The sequence below is a fragment of the Eptesicus fuscus genome, chromosome 6 (assembly GCF_027574615.1).
Source record: "Eptesicus fuscus isolate TK198812 chromosome 6, DD_ASM_mEF_20220401, whole genome shotgun sequence".
NCBI lineage: Eukaryota > Metazoa > Chordata > Mammalia > Chiroptera > Vespertilionidae > Eptesicus > Eptesicus fuscus.
In genome coordinates this window covers 87054040-87075153 of record NC_072478.1, presented here as the reverse complement: position 1 = coordinate 87075153, position 21114 = coordinate 87054040, and the positions used below count along the sequence as shown (strand labels likewise).

Here is a 21114-nt window from a genome sequence, read left to right as displayed (position 1 = left end):
TGGCAGCAACTCCTATGCCCACGCTAGTCCAACCTCCCGGGGCTCGGGGCTTCCCAAACCTGCAGCCACTGCTTAGAGCTCTTTCCACTCACAGGGCCCAAGGATGCCCGAACCCCTGACAACAGACAAATGGGCCCGAGGCAGGGAATGCAGAACCACCTGAATATCCTGGATACACTGGGGCTGCCTGAGACCTCAGGATTAACTGAACAGCAGCTGCTGATGCTCATGAGCCCAGCCATAGTCAGAACCTATGACAAGCCTGGCCACCTCCTTCTCTTCACTCCCTAGTGAGGATCCGGGGGCCCCAAAGCTGCTGGGTCCCTTGGGAACACCCCAAGAGGATGCTCCTGGCTGCAAGGCTTCCAGCAGTATCAGTGTGCCTGATGATTCCCTGAGCACCTGCCCAGCATGTAAGGGTGCAGTGGGCAGCAGGAAGCCCTATGGCTGGAGAGAGGCGGGAGAGTCTGGGCCACTGGCACCCATGAGCATTGTCCCGGATGGAAACCTGGCCACCATGACCCAGCTGGCAGGATCAGTGATAGCCAAGGAGGGAAATTCTCAGGAATGTCTTCGGAGTGTGACAGCCAAGTCCAGCCAGGCCCTGGGGAGCCAAGACCAAGGGGCTTCATCGACATAGGGGAATGGCCAGGCCTCGTCTCCGTCCCAGAGAAAGATCGGCCCTGCAAACCTTTCTCCAACGTCAGGCCATCTCTTCCACAGTCCCCATAACAACGATAACTGTGTTTGCTGAGCACTAATGAGCCAGCTGCTGAGCTAAGTGATTTTACATCAGTATCTCATTTATTCCTCAACAGAGTCTTGTAAGATAAGTGCGATGGAGACCCTCACAGGTGAGTCAGAAAATATGGTGCACAACCTAATAAAAGCTTGAGACAACAAGTAATGGTGGCATAAAAGGAAACAGTTCTCCCCGGAGATCTAACGTAGAGAAAGGAATGTGTGGTGAGTAAAGTGGAAAGACAGGAAGGCGTCTCACAGGAAATATAAAGGTATGAAGCCAGTTCTTCAGAAGAGATCCTCCACCAGGATAGTCAACCCACACTCCGGCAGAAGATACAAAGAGGGGCCAGTTGAGGGGCCAGTTCTGGCCCGCACAACCTGCACGCAGAAGACTTCCCTCACATCAAAAGAGTCAAACAAAACCCTTCCAAGTTCTAACCAGGCCCAACCCTGCTTAGCTTCCGAGATCAGATGAGATCGGGCAAGTTCAGAGTTGAATGGCTGTAGACCCTGTAGCTCAGCTGGTCAGAGCGTTGTCCCAATGTGCTGGGGTTTCAGATTCATCTCTCTCTCATTCTCTCTCTCTCTCTCTCTCTCTCTCTCTCTCTCTCTCTCTCTCTCTCTCTCTCACATCTAGTTCCTGGCTTCTCTCGAAAAGCCAGACTGTCTGGCACCACTGGGGCCTCATTATGATGTGGCAACATAGGCTGGAGCCAAGAAGCTGCTCCGTTTTTCTGAGCCTGTATGCTTGGGAGCGGCACAGTCTCCACCACTCCCTAACGTCTTTCACCTGGTCCTTCCTCTGATTTGCACCATCTGCCCAGTTTGACTCCATGGAGCGGCGGGTCCTCCCACAGCTGAATTGTGTAGTCCTGCTGCCACCTGGTGGTCACAGTTCACATTTCCTCGTTGCACAGCCGTGATGCTCCTCCTGTGATACCATTTGCGCTGATTATTTCATTTACTCCTCTCACCCACCCTGTGAGGACAGGAATTGTACCCATTTTACAGATGAGAAACCAGAAAGGGCAAGTTCAGAAATTACCAATAAGAAAGCAGATGAGCTCTGGGGGAACACCTTGTAAAGTATATGATCGTCTAACTACTAAGCTGTACACAAAATAATATCAAATATAATTGAAAAAAATAACAAATACATACATACATATATACATACATAAGAGAAAACACATGAGCAAGGTCAAGTGAATGGGTTGTTCGGGATCCTTGCTCCTTGTGATGTTGCCAGGAGTGGAAACCGGCTCTGCCTGTACCCTCGTCCATGGTATTTAGTCTCTTCCCTGCCACAACAGGCCCTAAACTGACTTCTATACTGTAAGTTAGGTCCTGGCGAAGGGATCCAGGACTCCTAGAGATAAGCCAGAACTCTACCATGAGCACTTTGGAACTGACTGGGGAGGGCAGGGGAGACTGGGGACCTTATCAAACTTCACATGCAGATAAGTGTGTTTGCTACTGCCTGTGGGCAGGTAGGCCTTGAACTCAGGTTTTCTAAGGCAAAGTTCTGGACACTTTCACACCACCACACTGCCTCCCCAGGCCTGAGAAGGCCTCTCTTTCCCTTTCACCTTCCCCCGTCCTACTTATCTCACATGGCCCCGCACCTGCCCCAACTCTTCCAAGACGCCTCCATGACCACCTCAGCCCCCTCAAACCTCCCTCTTGTCTCCTGCCCTGTGGGGCCAGGTAACTGTGTGATGCTCATATGTCTTGCTTCTCCAGCTGGATGGGAGATTCCTCGGAGGCAGCGCTTCTGTGTTCTCCTCCCCTCTGGCATGTTTATCTGAGCAATAGGTATAGAACATCTATTACCTGAGGCTCCTGCACACTCAGGGAGCTTCCAGGATGCACCAGAGCTTGCACCCTAACATACATCCCTGGGCCTGTCACTGCTCTACTTTAAACCTTTTAGTGCCCCCCCCTCCCCCCCCCGGCTGCTGCATAGCCCTCAGAAAACCAAAGCTCCTTACCATGCTGACCTCTCTGTACCATCCCTCACTGCACCCACCACCCCTACACACAGCATGTTCTCTCTCCGCAGCATTTCAGTTTCCTGACCAACAGAGCTAGCTCTTACCTCTGGGCCTTAGCACATGCCCTCCCTCCCACCTTCACTCAACCCTAGTGACCCATCAGGCCTCAGCTTGGATACCACTTCTCTCAGGAAGCCTTCCGTAGCCGCCAGGTCTGAGTCAGGGCTGGACAACCCTCCCCTCCCCACCCTCCCCCAGCCCCGGGCTCTGGTGGCATCTATTATTGCCCCAACACTCACACTGCATGTAACTGACTGTTGACTGGCCTCTCTCACCAGACTGTGGGCTTTGGGAGGCCAGGGCCCCCAACTGTCTGACTTCTTGCTGTATCCCCACCAGCTAAGGCCAACTCCAGGAGGCACCCAAGGTGCGCTGTAGACACTCCTTAAGTGAACACACGAATGAAGGAGGTGCCGCTTTTAGGTGTAGCAAGTGCCCAGAGAACCAATGTCACCCTGGGGAATCTGACTATCCAATGGTTAGAGACACTCAAATTCAAGAGGCATTTTTATCTTTGAAGTCCTTTATTCCCATTGGTTCACATCAGTTATTCACCAAGCTAGAGCTCATCACATTCACCGAGAATCCACTCATTCTCCCTTTGATATTGTAATCTTGTCCTCGTGTCCAAAACTGGGCTGGGGCCCAGAAGGTTAGAGAGGAGTCACTCCGCTGCAGGGAGCAAGGGACACCCCTGTGATCGGTCTTCCACTCTTAGAAGTATTGTTCGGTTCATGGGCAAATACCTTAGCAAGCTCAACAGGGAAATAAACAAGACACAGTGCAGTGGTCCTGGGCATTGGGGGGAAGGAGCACATTATGCAGTCCCCGGAGAACACTCAGGCCATTCTCCATCTTCTCAAGACGCATTTTCTCACCCTTCAGTGACTTTCACTCTCACCCCCTGGTCCACGAGATACCGTACCCCATGTGCTACTGATACATTTTTATTTTCCCTTCATGAGAGCCATTTAGTTCCAAGTGTATTTCCGTGTCCTCCCCTGTACCTACAAGAACATCCAATTTTGTGCAGGTCCCTTTTAACGGCACTTATTAAATATACATTCTGGGACCTGACAGAACAGGCTGTCCTGTCACAAACCACCTCTGAAGCTGCCTGTTCAAAGCCACTGAGCTGGCACAAGGCACAGAGGGGCACGTCCTGGCTTACAGCTCGTGGCCATTTCCGATCCCAGGGCTCTCCTGTCCACCACTGCGTGCCTCGGGCAGAGGTTCCCAACCTGGCCGCACACCAAGCACCTGGAGAGCGTCCTGAGGTCCTGAGGCCCAGACCACTCCCCAGGCCAATTCCATCAGAATCTCCGGGTGGGCACAGTGGAGAGCTGCCCAGGTGACTGCAGTGAGCGGCCCTGAGCTGAGAAACCCTGAGCGAGGGTTCTAGCCCAGGGCAGGCTCTTGGTAGGTACGGTGGGACCACAGGTGGATTTATTTTATTATCTGCTCCCCTCTGCTTCCTATTTGTATCAGAAATCTGAGCAGGAGAGAGAACGGAAAATGAATCAAGAGCGTCATGTAAAGTGAACTGGAGCCGGGAAAGGAATTGTGGGGACCAGGTCCCCTTGCATTCTGCATTCTTCACGCTTTCTCAAGCCCAGAGGAGGTGAGGTGCAGACTGTCTGGCACAGGCGTGTACTAGTATACACATCTCAAAAGCCCTCCACAATCCAGGCACTGCGGTTATAACAACAGAGATGTTCTTGGAAAGAAGTCTCAACTGCCACCCGTTTTTACAGACACACTAACTTGGGTTGGCCCCAAATTCTGTCGTTTGTATTCAAGATCATGCTGGGTCACCCTTGTGTTCTCCTGTGAGCCTCACCATTTATCTTAGCCCCACAGTGACATCCTAGAGGTGATTCAACAGCAGCTGCATCCAAAATTGCCCCAATGGGTCAGTCTTTATTGAGGGGCTTCCATTTCCAGGTTCTAGGAAGCGATGACAATAGGTTTGATCTCACCAAGTTCACGAGTTTGGCTCCTGGACTGCAGCATTGAGAAGGAGCCTGCGGCAGACCCTGGGTTTATGGGAAAGAATGCCGAGTGGATTAGCAATGCCTGCCGAGGGCACGGGAAGTAGCAGAACAAATGCTGATGTGGGGGCCAACCTGAGACCACTTCCGGCACATCCTGCTACCGACTCACATTTATATGCACTTAAATGTAACTTACATTTATATGCACTTATATTATAAATGTAACTTATAAATGTAACTCACATTTATATGACTCACATTTATATGCACTTAAATGTAACTCACATTTATATGCACTTCACCATTTGCAAGGAGCTTCCATGTCCTTCGCCTCATGCCAATCTCACCGCAGTCCTGTGAGTTAGGGCTTTATGGACGGGAAACCTGAGGTTGTGTCCCAAGTGGAAGGTCCCACAGTCACCTGACATCAGTCCACTGGTGCTCCAGGCCCTCAGTGGCCTCCTGAAACCACCGGGGTTCCCCCGCTTCCAGAAACAGGAAACCAAGCCATGACCTAACCTCCCCACCCACCGGGCCTGTAATCACCTGCTTCAGTTTCCTTTGGGATTTGCATGTCCCTTTGTCCCCTATTCAGAGAACACAGCAACAGTGTGCAACTGCTTGGCAACAGCCTCGCACACCCCACCTAACACACCCTCCAAATCTCTTCCCTGGAACGGGCTCTGAATGTACCTACACACATTCCAGAACTGTGACTTGGCCACACCCACTGCCAGGCCTGGGCAAGACTGTCCTGGGAACCTCTCCGCTGTCCCAACAAGAACCTGCTTCCCAACTAGAGAGGGCTCTCAGGGGTTCACTGCCCAAGATGCCTCACTCCCAGCATGGAGAACTGAAGACGACCGACCGGTCGGCCGCGGTGCCTCCTGGTACCACGTGTAGGAAGTGAACTGTCAGGCCAGCAGCCCTGGGCTTTTCCAGCGCCCCTCCCTACACCCACACAGCACACAGGTGACATTTACCTGGGTGGCCCTCTCCATGGGCAGGCCCAGATGGGGGCCCCGGTAGGACTGGCCATTAGCTACGGCAAATCCTTATCAACTTGACCTGCCATCCTCCATGCTGTGACTACAGGCTGGAACAACCTCTTCAGGAAGACATCTAAGCCGTCCTGGCTGGAGCCTTCCGCGCCCGCCCACACCAGGCATTGTGCAAGGGCAGCGCCCAACTCTTCTGGCTGCCCTCTGGGTGCCCTTCACCCACCCCATGCTGGCCTCTCTCCCCTCCACCCTGCCTGCTCTTTCTTCTCTTCCCTCCTGGGATCACAGCCCCTAATCCTCCTCATCCCTTGGCAACTTGGGCTCCAAGGAGGGCAGCCTAGGAGGGCACACTCCAGCCCCAGGGAGCCGGGCTCGGGGCCCTGGCCAGGAAGCTGGAAGGCACATATCCCCTCCGTCCGTCCACTTCCACGAGGCTCCATTCCGGGTTCCCCTTCTTGTCCGGGGCCTCCAGGACAGTCACTGGCCGGCCTGCTTGCAGACTCACTTCATGGCTGTTTCTGGCCACAAAGGGGTACATTGCGACCACCTGGAACGTGGGAGTGACACAGCAATGGTCAGGGTGGGAAGACGGACAGACCCCACCCAGGAAGGCTGTTGATCCCTCCCAGCCAATCAGTCCCCACTGCTGGGCAGGCATCGCCTCCCAAGCACATCCTTGGTCTTTCTGTTTCTGCTGCTCCCCCCGCCAACACCCACAACGTGGCAGGCTCTGTCCTAGCGCTTTGCCTGGTTTTGATTGTCACAGTTCTATGGCTCCATTTGCCCCATTTTTCAGAAATGGACACTGAGACTCAGAGAAGTTAAGGAACTTACTCAAAATCACACGGGTAGTTTTTAATGTGTTCACATGGCTGTGCAACCATCCCTACTGTCGAATTCCGGAACATCCTCATCACCCCAAAAAGCAACCCCACACCCGTTAGTGGTCACTTCCCCTCCCTCCCTCCCTCAGCCCCTGCCAACCACTGACCTTTCTGTCTCTGAACATTTCATATGCACACAATCACACAATGCACGGCGTTCTGTGTCTAACTACATGTGGGAGCATGCACTGGCACTTCGTTTCTCTGGGCCCCACCCCTGGCCAGGACCCTGGTGTGGCCCCCAATCGAGGCCCAGACTCATTGGCAGTGGCCCCTCCAGAGAGGAGAAAAATCAGAGCCCCGCTCCAGACAAGCCCCCCTGCACTCTCACACTCACCTGGGTCCCGGTTGGGACGGCGGCAACTAGGGCTGGGGTGGGCTCCGGTGTTGGATGCCGGGAGTCCTCGCGAGGCCCCGCCTGCCCCCTGAGCTTCTCCTCCCGGGGGACGGTCTGGTACGGCTCCAGTTTCCCAGCTGGCACGTACCCTCGATGTCCTGTGGACATAGCAAACGTTAACTGGCTACAGGCCACCTTCTCCACCCCTTTGAGAGAAGAAATCACTGCCCTGCGTGGATGTCAATGCCGCCAACACAGCTTCTCAGCACTAAAAGGACATCTAGGAACCTCTCAGCCCCCCCCGTCCTCTCCCCCACACTCACTGTCTCTACCTTCTGCTTGCACACCCCCAGTGACAGGGAGCTCATTCCCTCCTGAGGCGGCCCACTCGGTTCTGAACACTCTGACAGAGAACACGTTCTTCTCGGTCTGGGATGAAAACTGCACCCCTGGTCCCTTTCCCCTGAGGCAGCTGCTTCCTTACCCAGGACAGCCTTTCCGAGGCAGAAACTGCCTTTCCCTTCTCCAAGTGCCCGGCTCCTCCTCACGTGGAACTACTCCAGTGCTGTTCTGGCTGCTGTCGTTAGGAATGGCCAGCCCGGCACGGATCATCTAGTCTTCACACCAACTCCCCATCTTGCTGCTGAGCCCGCCGGGCTGTGGGGGCGGGGGGTGGGGGGGGAGGCTCTGACACTTCTCCAGCTTTAAGCAGCTAGTGAAGTGGTGGGACTGGCGTCCACACTCAGTCCTCGCCCACCTCCCTCCCCCGGGAGACTTGCTTTAATCCCCACTCAGTTGTTTTCAGCCTGAGTCATGAGACTGTTCTCCCATCATTTCTACTGTACTTATACTCTTTTCTTAATGTTTTCATAGACTCACTTTTTAAAATCTGGTCTTGTACCATACAATAACAAATAAAGGCATGGGTTTATATACTAGTTATTTTTTCCAATAAAATTAACATCCTCAAGTAGCAATAGGGGGGGAACTGTCCACAGACCCCTCCCATCTGATGGGGGCGGGAACTGTCCCCAGACCCCTCCCATCATCCTGTGTAACCCCCAGCCTCTGGGTCACATATTCTTTGGGAGATGCTCCTCTGGTCCATCTCTTCCTGGGTTCATGGTGCCCCTTACCTCCTGCCCGGCTACACTGGGGCACCCAGACCTGAGCACCACACCCCCAGGTTGTGACCAGTGCACAGGAAACTCCCCCTCATTCTGGACATCAGACGTCTGTCCACGTAGCCGGAACCAAGCACCCCTTTCTCTGTCTCACAGGGTGATGCTGAAGTTCTGTCCACCCCCCTGGTCTGTGAGGTCCCCAAGGCAGGGTCCTTGTCTCCCTTGCACGGCGCCCAGCACACTGGGTGCTGGGTAACAGATGTGGCGATGAAAGACTGAACTCCTCTTTTTGGCCTTTCATGCACCACCCTGACCTGGCTATGCTCCAAGCCCTGCATTTTCGCCTGGGCTCAATTCCCACCTTGGATTTGCATGGCCAGACTCTGACCTCTGAGGGCACCTGTGTCTCCCACTGGTCCTGTTGGGTGGTTTTCCCAGAGGGAGGGGAAGGGCCCACAAAGTCCCACATACCCCCGGTGTCCACCAGCCAGCGGCTGCTGTTGCCTTTGGTGTCCTTGTTTTGCAGGAGGGCCACGATTTGGCCCCGAGGCAATGACAGGTCCAGAGTCCTAGACCCGCTGGTGTTGCTTGTCACCTGGTACAGCTTTCCTGGGCCATACTTGGTCAGGAGAGCCTGCACCTGACGTTCAGCCCCTGGAAGGAGTGGCTGGGGAGAGGAGGGATAAAGACAGTGCTTGAGTTAGCGTGTCAAAACTGGGGCCAATATCTGCCCAATAGGCAGTGGATCAGATGAGAAACACATGCAATTAGTATCCAAGGGAATCTCACCTCATTCAACCTCTAAAATCCCTAGCCTGTTTGGCTCAGTGGGTAGAGCATCAGCCTGAGGACCAAAGAGTCCTGAGTTCGATTCTGGTCAAGGACACATGCCTTGGTTGCAGGCTCCCCCTTGGCTCAGACCCTGGTCAGGACGCGTGCAGGAGGCAACCAATCAATGGGTTTCTCTCACATTGATGTTTTTCTCTGTTCTTCCCTCTCTCTTCCACTCTCCCTAAAAATCAATGGAAAAATATCCTCAGGTGAGGATTAACAAAAAATAAAATAAAATCCCTCCCAGGTCTAACCTTATGGAGTTTTCCAAGTTCTACTTTCAGGTTCTGAAATTGCTCAGGCACAGAGCTCCAATTTAGGTGCTCTAAATTCTGCCCCTTGCACCAGGCTAAGTTGACCCTCAGGGAGGTGCCTGGTTTGGGGCTTTCAACCCATTAGATTGTGAGCTTCATGTGGCACCAGATCTTACTCATTGGGCATCTCAGCCAGCACAGGGCAGACACAGGGAGACCTCCCACACATGGGGAGGAAGGGAATGCTACCTTTTACCCCATGAGTTTTCAGTCTACAAGTATTTATTGGGCACCTACAAGTGTTTACTGGGCACAGTAAGTGCCGGAAGCTAATTCCAGCATGTCATAAATGCAAGAGTTTCATCAAAAGGTTGATGGAACTTGAGGACTCAGCAAGAGCTGAATCACATATGTTATTGCCTGTTGGAAATGGCTAAGGGCATTTCCCCAAACCTGAAAAGGATGCATAAATGATTGCTTGCTGCCAGACAGCTGAGGGCATCTTAATCTACATGTTATTGCCTCCTATTGGCCAAATACCTTAACAGCCATAGGCAGTTCTTCCAATCTGACAATGGATTCTGTATACCAAACCCTGGCCTTTGGTATGTATATCTACCTTGCTTTAAGACAATTTGTGTTAATAAAAAGCAAGGGGTCGAGAGAGACAGGAGAACTTGGTTTCTTTAGCCAAGCTCCTCTGGCCCCCCAAAAGCCTTCCAAAATTATGTTTCATCTCTTGACTCTTGATTAATTTACACACAGTGCCTTCTCCAGATTCCTGAACCCTTCTATATGCTGGAACAAAACCACCAGCATTAATTGGCGCCCGAACAGGAATGTGAATGGTTTAACAGAAACACAGGAGTGAGTGAACTGCCACCTAGCTGGGAGAATGATTCAGCTCATCCCAAAATCGCCTGGCAGGACCTTTGTTTTTTCATTCACTGCTTCCAGCAAAAGTATTAACAAGAGGGGACTCAGGGGTGACTGTCCCCTTTTTATAAAATAAAGAAGAAACTAAAAATGTTGAATATAGATTTCCAATGTATTCTCTTTCTCTTACTATACATATGGATGTATTCATATTCACCATGTTTCTGTGGTTAGTTATTTCTGGGTAGGGAGGTGCTGGGTATAGGGAGATAGACAGAGATGCCCTCAGGGACGTTTGGGCACAGACTCTGCCATTACCCATATTCCAATGGGTTCACTGAGTCAGGATCAAGAACCAGGAGAATGCAATGTTTCAAACAGGCCCTAAATTGGAAGTGTAGAGATGGGGCCGCTTATTTCAGACCGGTGGTGTTAACTTGAGTGTAAAAGCCAGTGGTGTAGCAAACATTTGCCTTCTTTCTCAAGTCTGGCAGCGCCTACCTGTGTAGAGAACAGCAGCTGTCCCCGGATGGGCCACCTCACTTCTGTGGATTCTGTTCCCTTAGCCAAATAAGGCAGGAATTTACAGGAGGGTGTGTGTGTGTGTGTGTGTGTGTGTGTGTGTGTGCGCGCGCACACCAATTTTCAACACGCACTGGTATTATTATGTTCCCATTTGTTTCTTCCTTTTGTTCTTCCAAGTCTTCTCTTTTTTGTGCAATCAGCATAGATTGCTTTTCCAGTAAAAAAACAAAAAACACACCTGTCATTTTGTTTTAAGTAGAAAGAGAGGGGAGGTTCCTGTGACTCAATTGAGGGCTGCTCTGTTCTTCCTTTTCTGCACACTTCCTCTCCCCGAGTTGCAGGGCCCATGTCACCCCCCAAGAGACCTCTGCTGGGGCAGCCTCAGTGTGGGGGGAGTGGGACAGCTGTGGTCCAAGGAGTATCAGCCCCAGCCCTTCAGAGCGGACACGCATCTCCGATGGTCTTTGACGGTCTCTGCCCCGTGGACAGGTGCGAAGGCTGCCGGCATCTGCCAGCGCTGCTGGGCTCCTTTCCTCGTCTCTCTGTGTCTCTGAGCCCCCGCTTCCTCCTGGGGAACGTGGGGGCTGACCCTTCACATCTCACATGTGATTGAATACACAGTTTCCATTTTCTGAAACCCTGAGAGCCCCGTATCCCTTCAGCTATGTCAGTTACTTTTAAAACATACACTACATGTGTATAGTCAAGTGGACTGACTGAAAGATACCCTTTCCTCATATTTTAGAGAAATATACCTTACCAAAGACAGCACTTGGCCATCCAAAGTTCTGTAAGCCATTATGGAGCATACAAACTTCATTTAAAATAAGTCACATGATATAATGTACAACACAGAGAATATACTCAATAATATCATAATAACTTTGTACCGTGACAGATGGTCTTACCATGGTGATTATATATTAAGGTATGTAGATTTTGAATACACCTAAAACTAATATAATATTGTATGTCAACTATACTTAAAATTTTTTTTTAATCCTCACCAGAGGATATTTTTCCATTGATTTTTAGAGAGAGTGGAAGGGAAGGGGCGAGATAGAGAGAGAAACATTGATGTGAGAGAGACACATCTATTGGTTGCCTCCTGCACACACCCCAACTGAGGCTGGGGATTGAGCCTGCAACCGAGGTATGTGCCCTTGACCAGAATCAGACCCGAGACCCTTCAGTTTGCAGCCAATGTTCTACCCACTAAGTGAAACAGGCTAGAGCAACAATACTTTAATTTTTAAGAAATTCCATAGTGAAAAGAAAATTTAAATGTCTTAATTTTTTTGTAAATTTTCTTTTTTTTTTTAATCCTTGTCTGAGAATATTTTTATTAATTTTAGAGAGAGATGAAGGGAGAGGGAGAAAGAGAGAGAGGCAAACCTGAATTGGTTGCCTCCAGCATGCACCCCGACAAAGGGTTGAACCTGCAACCTGGGTATATGCTCTGACCGGGAATCGAACCCCTGACCTTTCAGTATACAGGACGATGCTCCAACCAACTGAGCTACACTGGCCAGGACTGAAATGACTTCTTATTTAAACATCTTACTCAGTCTGAATGCTGGTATTTGAAGCAGGTTCAGTGAGAAGGTGATAAGGAGACAGTAAATTTATATGAAGATTTTGAAGAAGTTCCAGGTTTTTGGATGTTAAATGCCACTTGCTCATTATTATGCCTGATTTCACTTAATAGTAAAATGTATGGGCTTTCTTTTTTTTTTTTTTTTAGATTTTATTGATTTTTTACAGAGAGGAAGAGAGAGGGATAGAGAGTTAGAAACATCGATGAGAGAGAATCATCGATCAGCTGCCTCTTGCACACCCCCTAATGGGGATGTGCCCGCAACCAAGGTACATGCCCTTGACCGGAATCGAACCTGGGACCTTTCAGTCCGCAGGCCGACGCTCTATCCATTGAGCCAAACCGGTTTCGGCTTATTCTTGACCCATGGATTCTGTTCTCTGATGCTTATTGGCCATGAAGAGCATGTGTGGATGGGAATGTGAATCCCACCCACCCCCACCCCCAGCTCTCAGAGAGAAAGGAGAGAGGGAAAGGGAGAATGTGTTCCCGGGTAACAGCAAACATTGAAACTACAAAAGGGGGAGGAAATAGGGGATTGAGCCTCACCCCATTACAGAGGGTCAAGGAGGGTCACTTACTTGAACAGTGGGAGGTGTCAGCACTTTCTCGAAGTTCTCTTGAAAGGAGCGAAGCTGGTGACCGGTCTGGCCCAGTGCCTCCTCCACCAGCTTCCTGAAGGCCGGCTCCGAGAGGTGGTGGTGGGGCAGCTGGGTAGGGACAGACACTGTCAGCCCACAGTAAACCCCGGTGTGTTAAGATGGGCCTTTGTGTCCTGGTCAGCCATCGTTTTTGTCTGCCTAGTGCCCCACCTTCCTTTGAGGAAGTGTCCTTCTATGGGGTCCAGTAGAACTGCCCATCCTGGTGCTCTGGCCACAGAAGTGGCAGTCATGGCACCCCTTCTCCTAGGCCCCATGATTGGCCCAAGGATCGGACAATGGATCCAATTGGGCCAATCGGAGTCCTCCCATCAGATTTAGGCCGTGAAGGCTGGGAATGAGAGGGCCGTTCTTCCTTTGGATTCTGAGATGGAAAGGTAAGAGCTTGGAGCTGTTAGGAGCCATCTCTCCCACCATACAGAGAAAGGCCTGCCTGAGAACAGAGCCAATCCAGAGAGGGAAACAGAGCTAGGGGTGGAGTGAAGTCAAGCCCTGCGAACATCATTAGTACTGAATGCAGCTGGGTCTCCGGCTCCATCCACTCAGGGTCTCCCAGTTATGCAAGACCATACATTCTTCTTTATGCCTGACCTGGTCTGGAACCCAAGTTCTGAATAACGCTCTGCCCAGAGACTTTGGCCCTGTTAGGCATCTCTTGTACTCTGATCAGATAACCTAGGAGTGAGTCCTCTCTGTTAACAAACTTGCTGCTCTCATTCTGATTTAGAGCCTCCTTTCCCCCGTCCCCAGGATGCAGACAGACTGAGGTTCTACGATGCAGGTATTTCCCAGGCTCCAAGGACAAGTCCATCAATCACGGACAGGCTCTAACATTCTACATTACAGGACCCACCAAGACGTCCCCTCTTTCTGCTTTTATAAAGTTGACCTCCCCTACTGGCATCTGTAACACTCCCCAGCCCAGCACATCCTAGCCTAAATACAACGGGGTCTGGAGAGAACCCTAGAGGGCGGGAGGAGAATGAAAATATCATCTAATCAGATTTCCCCTCTGCCTTTAGGAAAGATAAATGCTTCTTCCTGCAGTTGGTTCAGGCCTAATTCAATTCAAAAAGAGTATCTGAGAGAGAACTCTATACTAAATGCTGTGAGGGCCAAAACGAAGAAAAGCCTCTAGTCCCAGACCCTCTCAAAGAGGAGAGACAGCTTTATCCATCACCCCAGGAGGCAGGCTCTGTAAAGTGCTAGTCTCCCAGCAGAGCCTCTCTGCTTCTGAGTTCCAGAGCCTGGAAATGGCCTGGAGTTCCTGCTCCATCCTTGCTTTTATGATCCGACTCTACTAATGGAAGGAGAACAGGCATGAGAGAGATCCAGAAGGTCCCCCACGGCCTCCTCCTCAGCACCTGATGGCCTGTTTGGAAGGCCCAACCTCCCTCCTGGCTCCTGCAAAAGACGGCTGAAGGGGCTGCATGGCCTTGCCAGGCTATTCCCCAGAGGCGCCCCAGGCCCGGAGGCCTTACCTGGGCCAAGCTGCTCTCTGCCCGCTGCAACACTTGCTTCGCAAGGTCCCTCTGGAGAGCCACGAATGTGCCCAGGATCTGGCCCAGCCACTGCACGGCCAGCTGGTTAAACTGCGGGAGCTCAGCCACCAGCAGGGAATTGAGTGCCTGGTACGTGTGCCGGGCCTCCTCCTCCTCGTAGGTCACGCTGCCCTCCTCCAGCAGCTTCTCTTCCAGCCGCTCAAAGTCCAGTAGTTTGTCCAGGCGTTTCTTGATCAGGTTCTGAGGACCGGCCAGTGCTTTGGCCAGGCTGCACAGCGGCTGCCCCACCAGGTCTTCCAGCCGCTGCTTCTGTGGGAGAGGGGAGCTTGGGAGTCCAGGAAAGAGGTGGCAGCGGGTGGGCACCGGGAAAAGGGAGCTTGGAAGGTAGGCAGGCCTGGGCTCCAGCCCTACCCCCACTGACTAGCTGTGGCCTCTAGCACGCTAGCTAACCTTTCTGGGTCTCAATGTGCCCATCTGAAAAATAGGGACAGCGCTGGCAATGAGGTTAGCAGCGTGCCTGGAACAGAACAGGTATTTAATATGTCACTTCTTTTCTTAAAAAAATATGTTTTTATTGATTTCAGAGGGAGAGAGCGAGAGAGAGAGCGAGAGAGAAAGAGCGAGAGAGAGAGAGAGAGAGAGAGGAGAGAGAGAAACATCAATGATGAGAGAGAATCATTGATTGGCTGCCTCCTGCACGCCCCCCTACTGGGGATCAAGCCTGAAACCCAGGCATGTGCCCTTGATTGGAACTGAACCTGAGACCTTTCAGTCCGAAGGCTGATGCTCTATCCACTGAGCCAAACTAGCTAGGGCTAATAAGTCGCTTCTTAATATCGTTACTGTGCTTGGATATTGAAAAAGATTTTGAAAAAAAGAAAAAGAAAAAATATTTTGTATAGAGTGGTGGTCAAAAGCATAGACTTTGAGGCTCAGATCCAAGCTTGTCACCGACCATCAGAATAACGTGGGTGGTCAGCCCCTCTGAGCCCCAGTTGTCATTTGCAGAATGGGGCTATTAATAGTATCTACCCCTAAGCCCGTAAACAGTGTTGTGAGGATTAAATGAGGTGAAGAATGCGAAGGGCTTAGCTCAGTGCCTGGCAGACAGTGAGGCTCAGTAAACATTAGCTGGGGCTATTTTTATCGGTAAAACACACTAAAAATAATCTCTGCCTTGCTGACTACCCAGGGTAGTTACGGATGTGACAATGTGTGAAGGACCTGACACCTAAATATTATCCTTATAGGTGCTGTCACCTGCCCAAAAAAGAAAGAGGAAGGGAGAAATTCCACTCACAAACTCAGGGAAGGCCTGGAGCTGAAGGTCTCTTGCCAGGTTGCAATACTGCCCCACAGGCCCCGCGGGCATGTCCAGGTCATATTGCTGCGGCCGGAAGCGGAGGAAAGCCTGGACCAGGACAAATGAGAGACAGAAAATCATGGCCCGTCACGGACATCTCACACCTGCATCCCCTCCACCAGACCCCGGCCGTCTGCACATCCCCTGTGACAGGGAAGCACACCCTATTCTGTCCTTGGAAAACTTGGTTGATTAGACAGTTCCTCCTAGACAAGTGGTCGGCAAACCACGGCTCGTGAGCCACATGCGGCTCTTTGGCCCCTTGAGTGTGGCTCGGCGTTAGAACCACTTCTTCAAAATAGACTCGCCCAGGCCAAAAACCGACTTCTGCGCATGGGCCACGAAGTTTCAATCGCACTGTACGTGCGCGCCCGCACGTGGTATCTTGTGGAAGAGCCACACTCAAGGGTCCAAAGAGCCGCATGTGGCTCTCGAGCCACGGTTTGCCGACTACTGTCCTAGAGTAAGCTGAGCCCAGCTGGCGTGGCTCAGTGGTTGAGCGTCGACCTATGAACCAGGAGGTCACAGTTCAATTACCAGTCTGGGCACATGTCCGATCCCCAGTAGGGGGCATGCAGGAGGCAGCCGATAAATTATTCTCTCTCATCATTGATGTTTCTATCTCACTTTCCCTCTCCCTTCCTCCCTGAAATCAATAAAAATATATTTTTTTAAAAGAGAGAGACTAAGCCGACATCTTTCTCCCTATTCCAGCACTGCCCAAATTCACACATCTGCATACCTCCCTTAGGATTTTTTTTGCCATGTCTATATTCCACATGTTCTATTAACACTTTTCTTTAAATCAACTAAGCATTCCTACTTAAAACAATGCATTTAAAAAAACAAACACCTTATGACACTACCCTAAAGGGAAAGCCAGTAATAACTGCCATAAATAGTCATGGAAGAATAATTGCTGTGAAAACAAAATTATTAAGTCTGCCTGGATGTCACTGCCTGCTGCAGGCTCCGAGCCCAAGACTGCCTCTGCCATGTTAGCAGCATGCCAGCCAGTGAGGCTTTTCCTGGACTCAGAGGATGAACAGAGGGAACCACTCTGTCCCTGTGGGATTCCATGTAACACTGGGTCTGTCCCGTAAGTCCTGCCTCCAGGAAAATGCAGCCCGAGAGCCTCCAAACATGGCCCTGCTTGACAAAGCCAGACGCGTCTCTCCTGTGCCTCTGGCTTCTCTCCCTCGCGGCCCTGAGTGTTTCCCTTCCTTCTCCCTGTGCTGCTCAGATCCTTCCACTGGGGGGCCAGGATGAAGCAGGAACAAGCAGGGAGACGTGTCCACAGAGGAGTGTGAAACGACCACCCCCCTCCTTGTACGTACTTCCGGTAATGCCACCCCAAGTCCCATTATCCAAATAGCCCATTGCCGTGTGACCAAAGCTGGGTTTGCGCAAATGGACATGCCTGAGAACAAAGCCACGTAAGAGGGACACAGTAGATGGAATGAGTCAGCATCGATGACAAGAATGAGCAGGGGATTTGGGCACAAGGAAAATAACATGCCGGATGGGCATGCAAGCTGCTGTTCCTGTGGGCTGAATTCAGTTTATAGAAATATATTTCCTCGGGCCTGAATAACACTTAAATTTTCATTTCATTCGCTATTCCCATGGGCGCATTGTGAGATTTCACCTAAAAGTCTGAATTTCCAGTTTTCTTTTTTTCCTTACAATCAGAACTGGCTGACCAGGGCTCACAGCAACCACTCCCCTGAGACAAGTAATAAATGCCCCTTTAAAATTTGTTCATTCATTTGTTCATTCAGTCATTCAAATTCCAAATATTATTACATATTGATTTAATTACCTAAAAGGTCTCATAAACAGACATCAGGCTTTGTATACATGGACACTTCACTCAGTAATGTTACCTACTTGGCCCCTTTAAACACCCGAGTTTGTCACCCCTGCTCTGGGTGCCAGTCTGACAGGGTTCTTCTGAGGGCTCTGACCCCAGTGAATTTTTATCCTGCCTAGTTGGAGCCCCAACCTCTGAGAGCTCAGTGGGCTCAGGAGCTGCCCCTGTCCTATGGCCCGTTGGCCGAGGAGTGCCTGCCCCTGGGCCCGCTTCTGGCCTGCAGCCGGGGATAGACCTCCTCCATTTGGTTCCTGCAGCTGGTACCTCTGCCAGCTTGTAGGATGGGCCCTGCACGCCTTCTGCCCAGGGATCCCAACCCAGCCCCACCCATTATTAACTGCAGGATGCTCACCTCCAGATTGTCCAGGTAAGCTGCCACATTGTTCTTCAGCTCAGTCACACACAGCGACACCCAGTGGAACCTCTCTTCCAAGTCATCAAATTCCTTGTCTTCTGTCTGAGAGTCAAGTTATTCTCGTGAGAGCCATGAAAATCCACAAGGGGGCAGTGTGCACCATAGGCCTGCATCCTCAAGTTTTCACTGGGGACCACCTTTCCTCAGATCTGCCCCAAAGCTGAGTGGGACAGTTAGAGGCAGGGAGTGCAACTTAGTGGTTTTGTATTCAGACCACAGAATCAAATACACAAGCATATGAGTCCTGGTTCCCCTGCTTCCAAGCTGTGTGACCTTGGGCAGGTGTTTTACCCTCTCTGAGCCTCTCATCTGCAAAATGGGGGTGGCGGGGGGAGGGAGGGGCGGGGAATAGGAACACCAACTTCATTGTATGGACCAAGTAGTGCCTGGTTCACAGTGAGTACTTAATCAACCTGAGCTGCTATTGGTAGCCATCAATCAAAGCTGGTTCCATGCCCAGACCCAGAGATTAGCTCTGCTATCTGTGTAAAGAGGTCCCAGAGAGAAAGTAGTACAAGGTGCAGTGGAGAAACCCTCCCCAGGCTCCACAGAATCAAGTGGGATGCCAACTCTGCCTGTACCTGGCTATCAATGCTGGGAAGTCATTCCCTCCCTTAGCCTCAGTTTCCTTGTCTCTGAAAGCAGTCTAAGCACCCTGACCCACCCCCTGCACAGTGTTGCTGGTCCCTTGAGATGTGACCCTTCCTCCTGCTCATGCTCACCCTCAACACGAGCCCCGCCTCCTGCTTCAGCAGCTGGCTCAGCCGGGTGGTCTTCTTGGAGAGGGTGTGCGTGTTGATGCGGGCCAGCCGCTCCCGGAGGGTGAGATGCTCCACTTTGGTGTACTTGGAAGCTGCACCGACAGAGAGGGAGGGCGTGGGGACAGAAGCTGAGCCAGGAAAGCAAGCATCCAGCACAGCTGGCTAGACACCTGACTGGGCCCTCTTCTCAACGTCAGGGTCACACCCATGAAAAGGCGGTGAGTCAAGGAACATAGACACAGGGCTGAGCCCTCACTCCGAGGTGTGAGCCCCGGCTGAACAGCCTGCTTGACTTGGATAAGTTGTCCCTCTCAGGTCTCAGTTTCCTCATCTGTAAATGAGGTCAGCCAGCTCGTGGGATGGCTGGGAGGATCACCTAAGATGATAGGTCTAAATCTACTTTCTAAAGAAGAAGCCAAGTGAGAGGTGATTTGCCTGAGGTCCCTCAGTCACGGTTAGCCTGGCCAAACTGGGCCCATAGTTTCCTACTCCTGGCTCAGAACTTCCTACTGATTGCCTGACCCCAAGCCTGAGTTTTGAACCTGGCTCTGTCCCTTATCGGCTCTGTGACCTGGAGCAAATGACTAACGCTTCCAGTTTACCCAACTGTGAAATAGGACTAGCAGTGCCAGCCTCGAGGATCAAACAAGATAATAAATGAAAAACATGTCCTGGTTAGCCCTTAGTAATAAACCTTAGCTAAATTATCGTTATTATACTGTCTCAGTTGTGCAAATGAGTTTCTCTCTCCTTGGGACATTGCTTTATTTCCCCCCAAAACCTTTCTGTTTTAACAATCTGAGAGGCAGGATCCCCACTTATCCCCCTTCCCTGCCTAGGTATATACACAGCCCTTTGCCTCCCTGCCCTCCCCCATCATTTCTCCTCCACAGTATAGCAGCCATGTGGTTTGGATGGAACTGCTCCCACTTTAGTTCAAGGGGTGGGTGCTAAGTGCTATAAACCAATCCATATAATCCCATCCCCTTGGTGACAGTGATTGGTTCAAAGACCTAAGCCAATCAGCTCATGGCATTTCCCTAACCATAGTGATTGGTTCAGGGTGAGCACATGACCCAAGTGGGTCCTATCAGAGTGAAGCTCCAGTTTAATTTTTATGGCTAAGAGGAAAAAGGCCCAGTCTTATCTTGGGGGGTGTGGTATGCAGATGTGTGTCTTGGAATAGCAATAGCCATGTAGTGCTATGAGGGAGGCTATCTGAAGATGAAGGTGACACACAGTAAAGAACAGAGACAAGAGAACTATAGGGAAACTGACCCAGCAACCGGATCAAACCCTACCCAAAGGCCACTTACCTCTGGACTTGTGGTTACATGAGCTACTACCTGCCCTTCATTGGTGAAGCCAATCTGATATGAGCTTTTTATCACTGGAAGTACGCTCACTGATGTATCCTCTAAATTACCCAAGTCCTTACCCACTTCCTTGCGCCGCTTGTACTCGTTGATGTTGGTGTTCACGTCCTGGAGGGCAGAGGTAGCCCTCTGGAGAACAGAATAGGCTCTGGCATCGGGAAGTGTGTTCTCCAGAATTTTCTGCAGCAGCAGTGGGTACTTGGTAATCCTCTGCAGAGGGATGACCAGTAAGAAACTGAGGCCTGAGGGTCCAGCTTGTGGCCTGAGGGAGAAGGCTGGTATTAGGTAGGTAAAGCCCACCCTTGGGGGCACCAGGGGGCCTGCCTTTGAACTCACTGAGTGATCTCAGACAAGTCACCTCCTTCTGTGGCTCTCAGTTTCCTCATCTGTAATGTGTGAGGTCCAGAAGTTAGATGGATGCTGCTAGTTTTCATTTTACCCCCTTTATGGACCTTGGTTCCCCATCTGTACCAATCCCAATGATCAGCTTTCTGCCCTCAGCTTATTCACTCACCCAACAGCAAACACAGATGACCGCTCCCTCTTTACCGAAACACTTTTATTTGGCCTCAGAGACTCCCTCTGTCCGTCTCCTAATCCACAGACCGCTCTCTTGGCCAACTCTGCTGGCCTCTCTCCAGTGCTGGGGTGCTCTGGGGCCTCCCCTCCTCCCTCTTCACCCACTCTCTTGCTGACTTCATTTAGTCCTATGGCTTTAAACACATCCAAAACTCAGATCTTCATTTTTAACTTCTGCCTGGAGTTCCAGATTCCCATGGCCTATTTAATATCTCCACTTGGATATGTCCCAAGCACAACTCTCTATATTGGGCATCCACATGATATGTCATTTAATAAAATGGTTCTGCTACTTCACAAAAGAAAAGCCTTTAAAATTATAGGAGCTTAATGTTTAGAGATGCATTTGAAGTATGTAAGGGAAA

At 51.0% G+C, this 21114-nt stretch overlaps 1 protein-coding gene across 3 annotated transcripts in view; it reads right to left on the bottom strand.

Annotated features, from left to right (window-relative positions):
* Positions 1-3021: 3021 nt before the first annotated feature.
* The window catches only part of ARHGEF37 (Rho guanine nucleotide exchange factor 37), a 35432-nt gene continuing 17339 nt past the window's right edge, over positions 3022-21114 (bottom strand). For 2 of the 3 annotated variants that reach the window (XM_054718036.1, XM_054718034.1), the window contains exons 5-13: positions 20233-20432; positions 18756-18886; positions 17971-18075; positions 15683-15793; positions 14362-14691; positions 12803-12931; positions 8610-8805; positions 7015-7172; positions 3022-6340 (exon numbers count right to left, since the gene is read on the bottom strand). In XM_054718036.1, the coding sequence (XP_054574011.1) occupies positions 6131-6340; positions 7015-7172; positions 8610-8805; positions 12803-12931; positions 14362-14691; positions 15683-15793; positions 17971-18075; positions 18756-18886; positions 20233-20432 (1570 nt within the window). In that variant the 3' untranslated portion in view covers positions 3022-6130. The remainder of the gene's footprint in view (positions 6341-7014; positions 7173-8609; positions 8806-12802; positions 12932-14361; positions 14692-15682; positions 15794-17970; positions 18076-18755; positions 18887-20232; positions 20433-21114) is intronic. The other variant, XM_054718035.1, reaches the window with a different exon arrangement.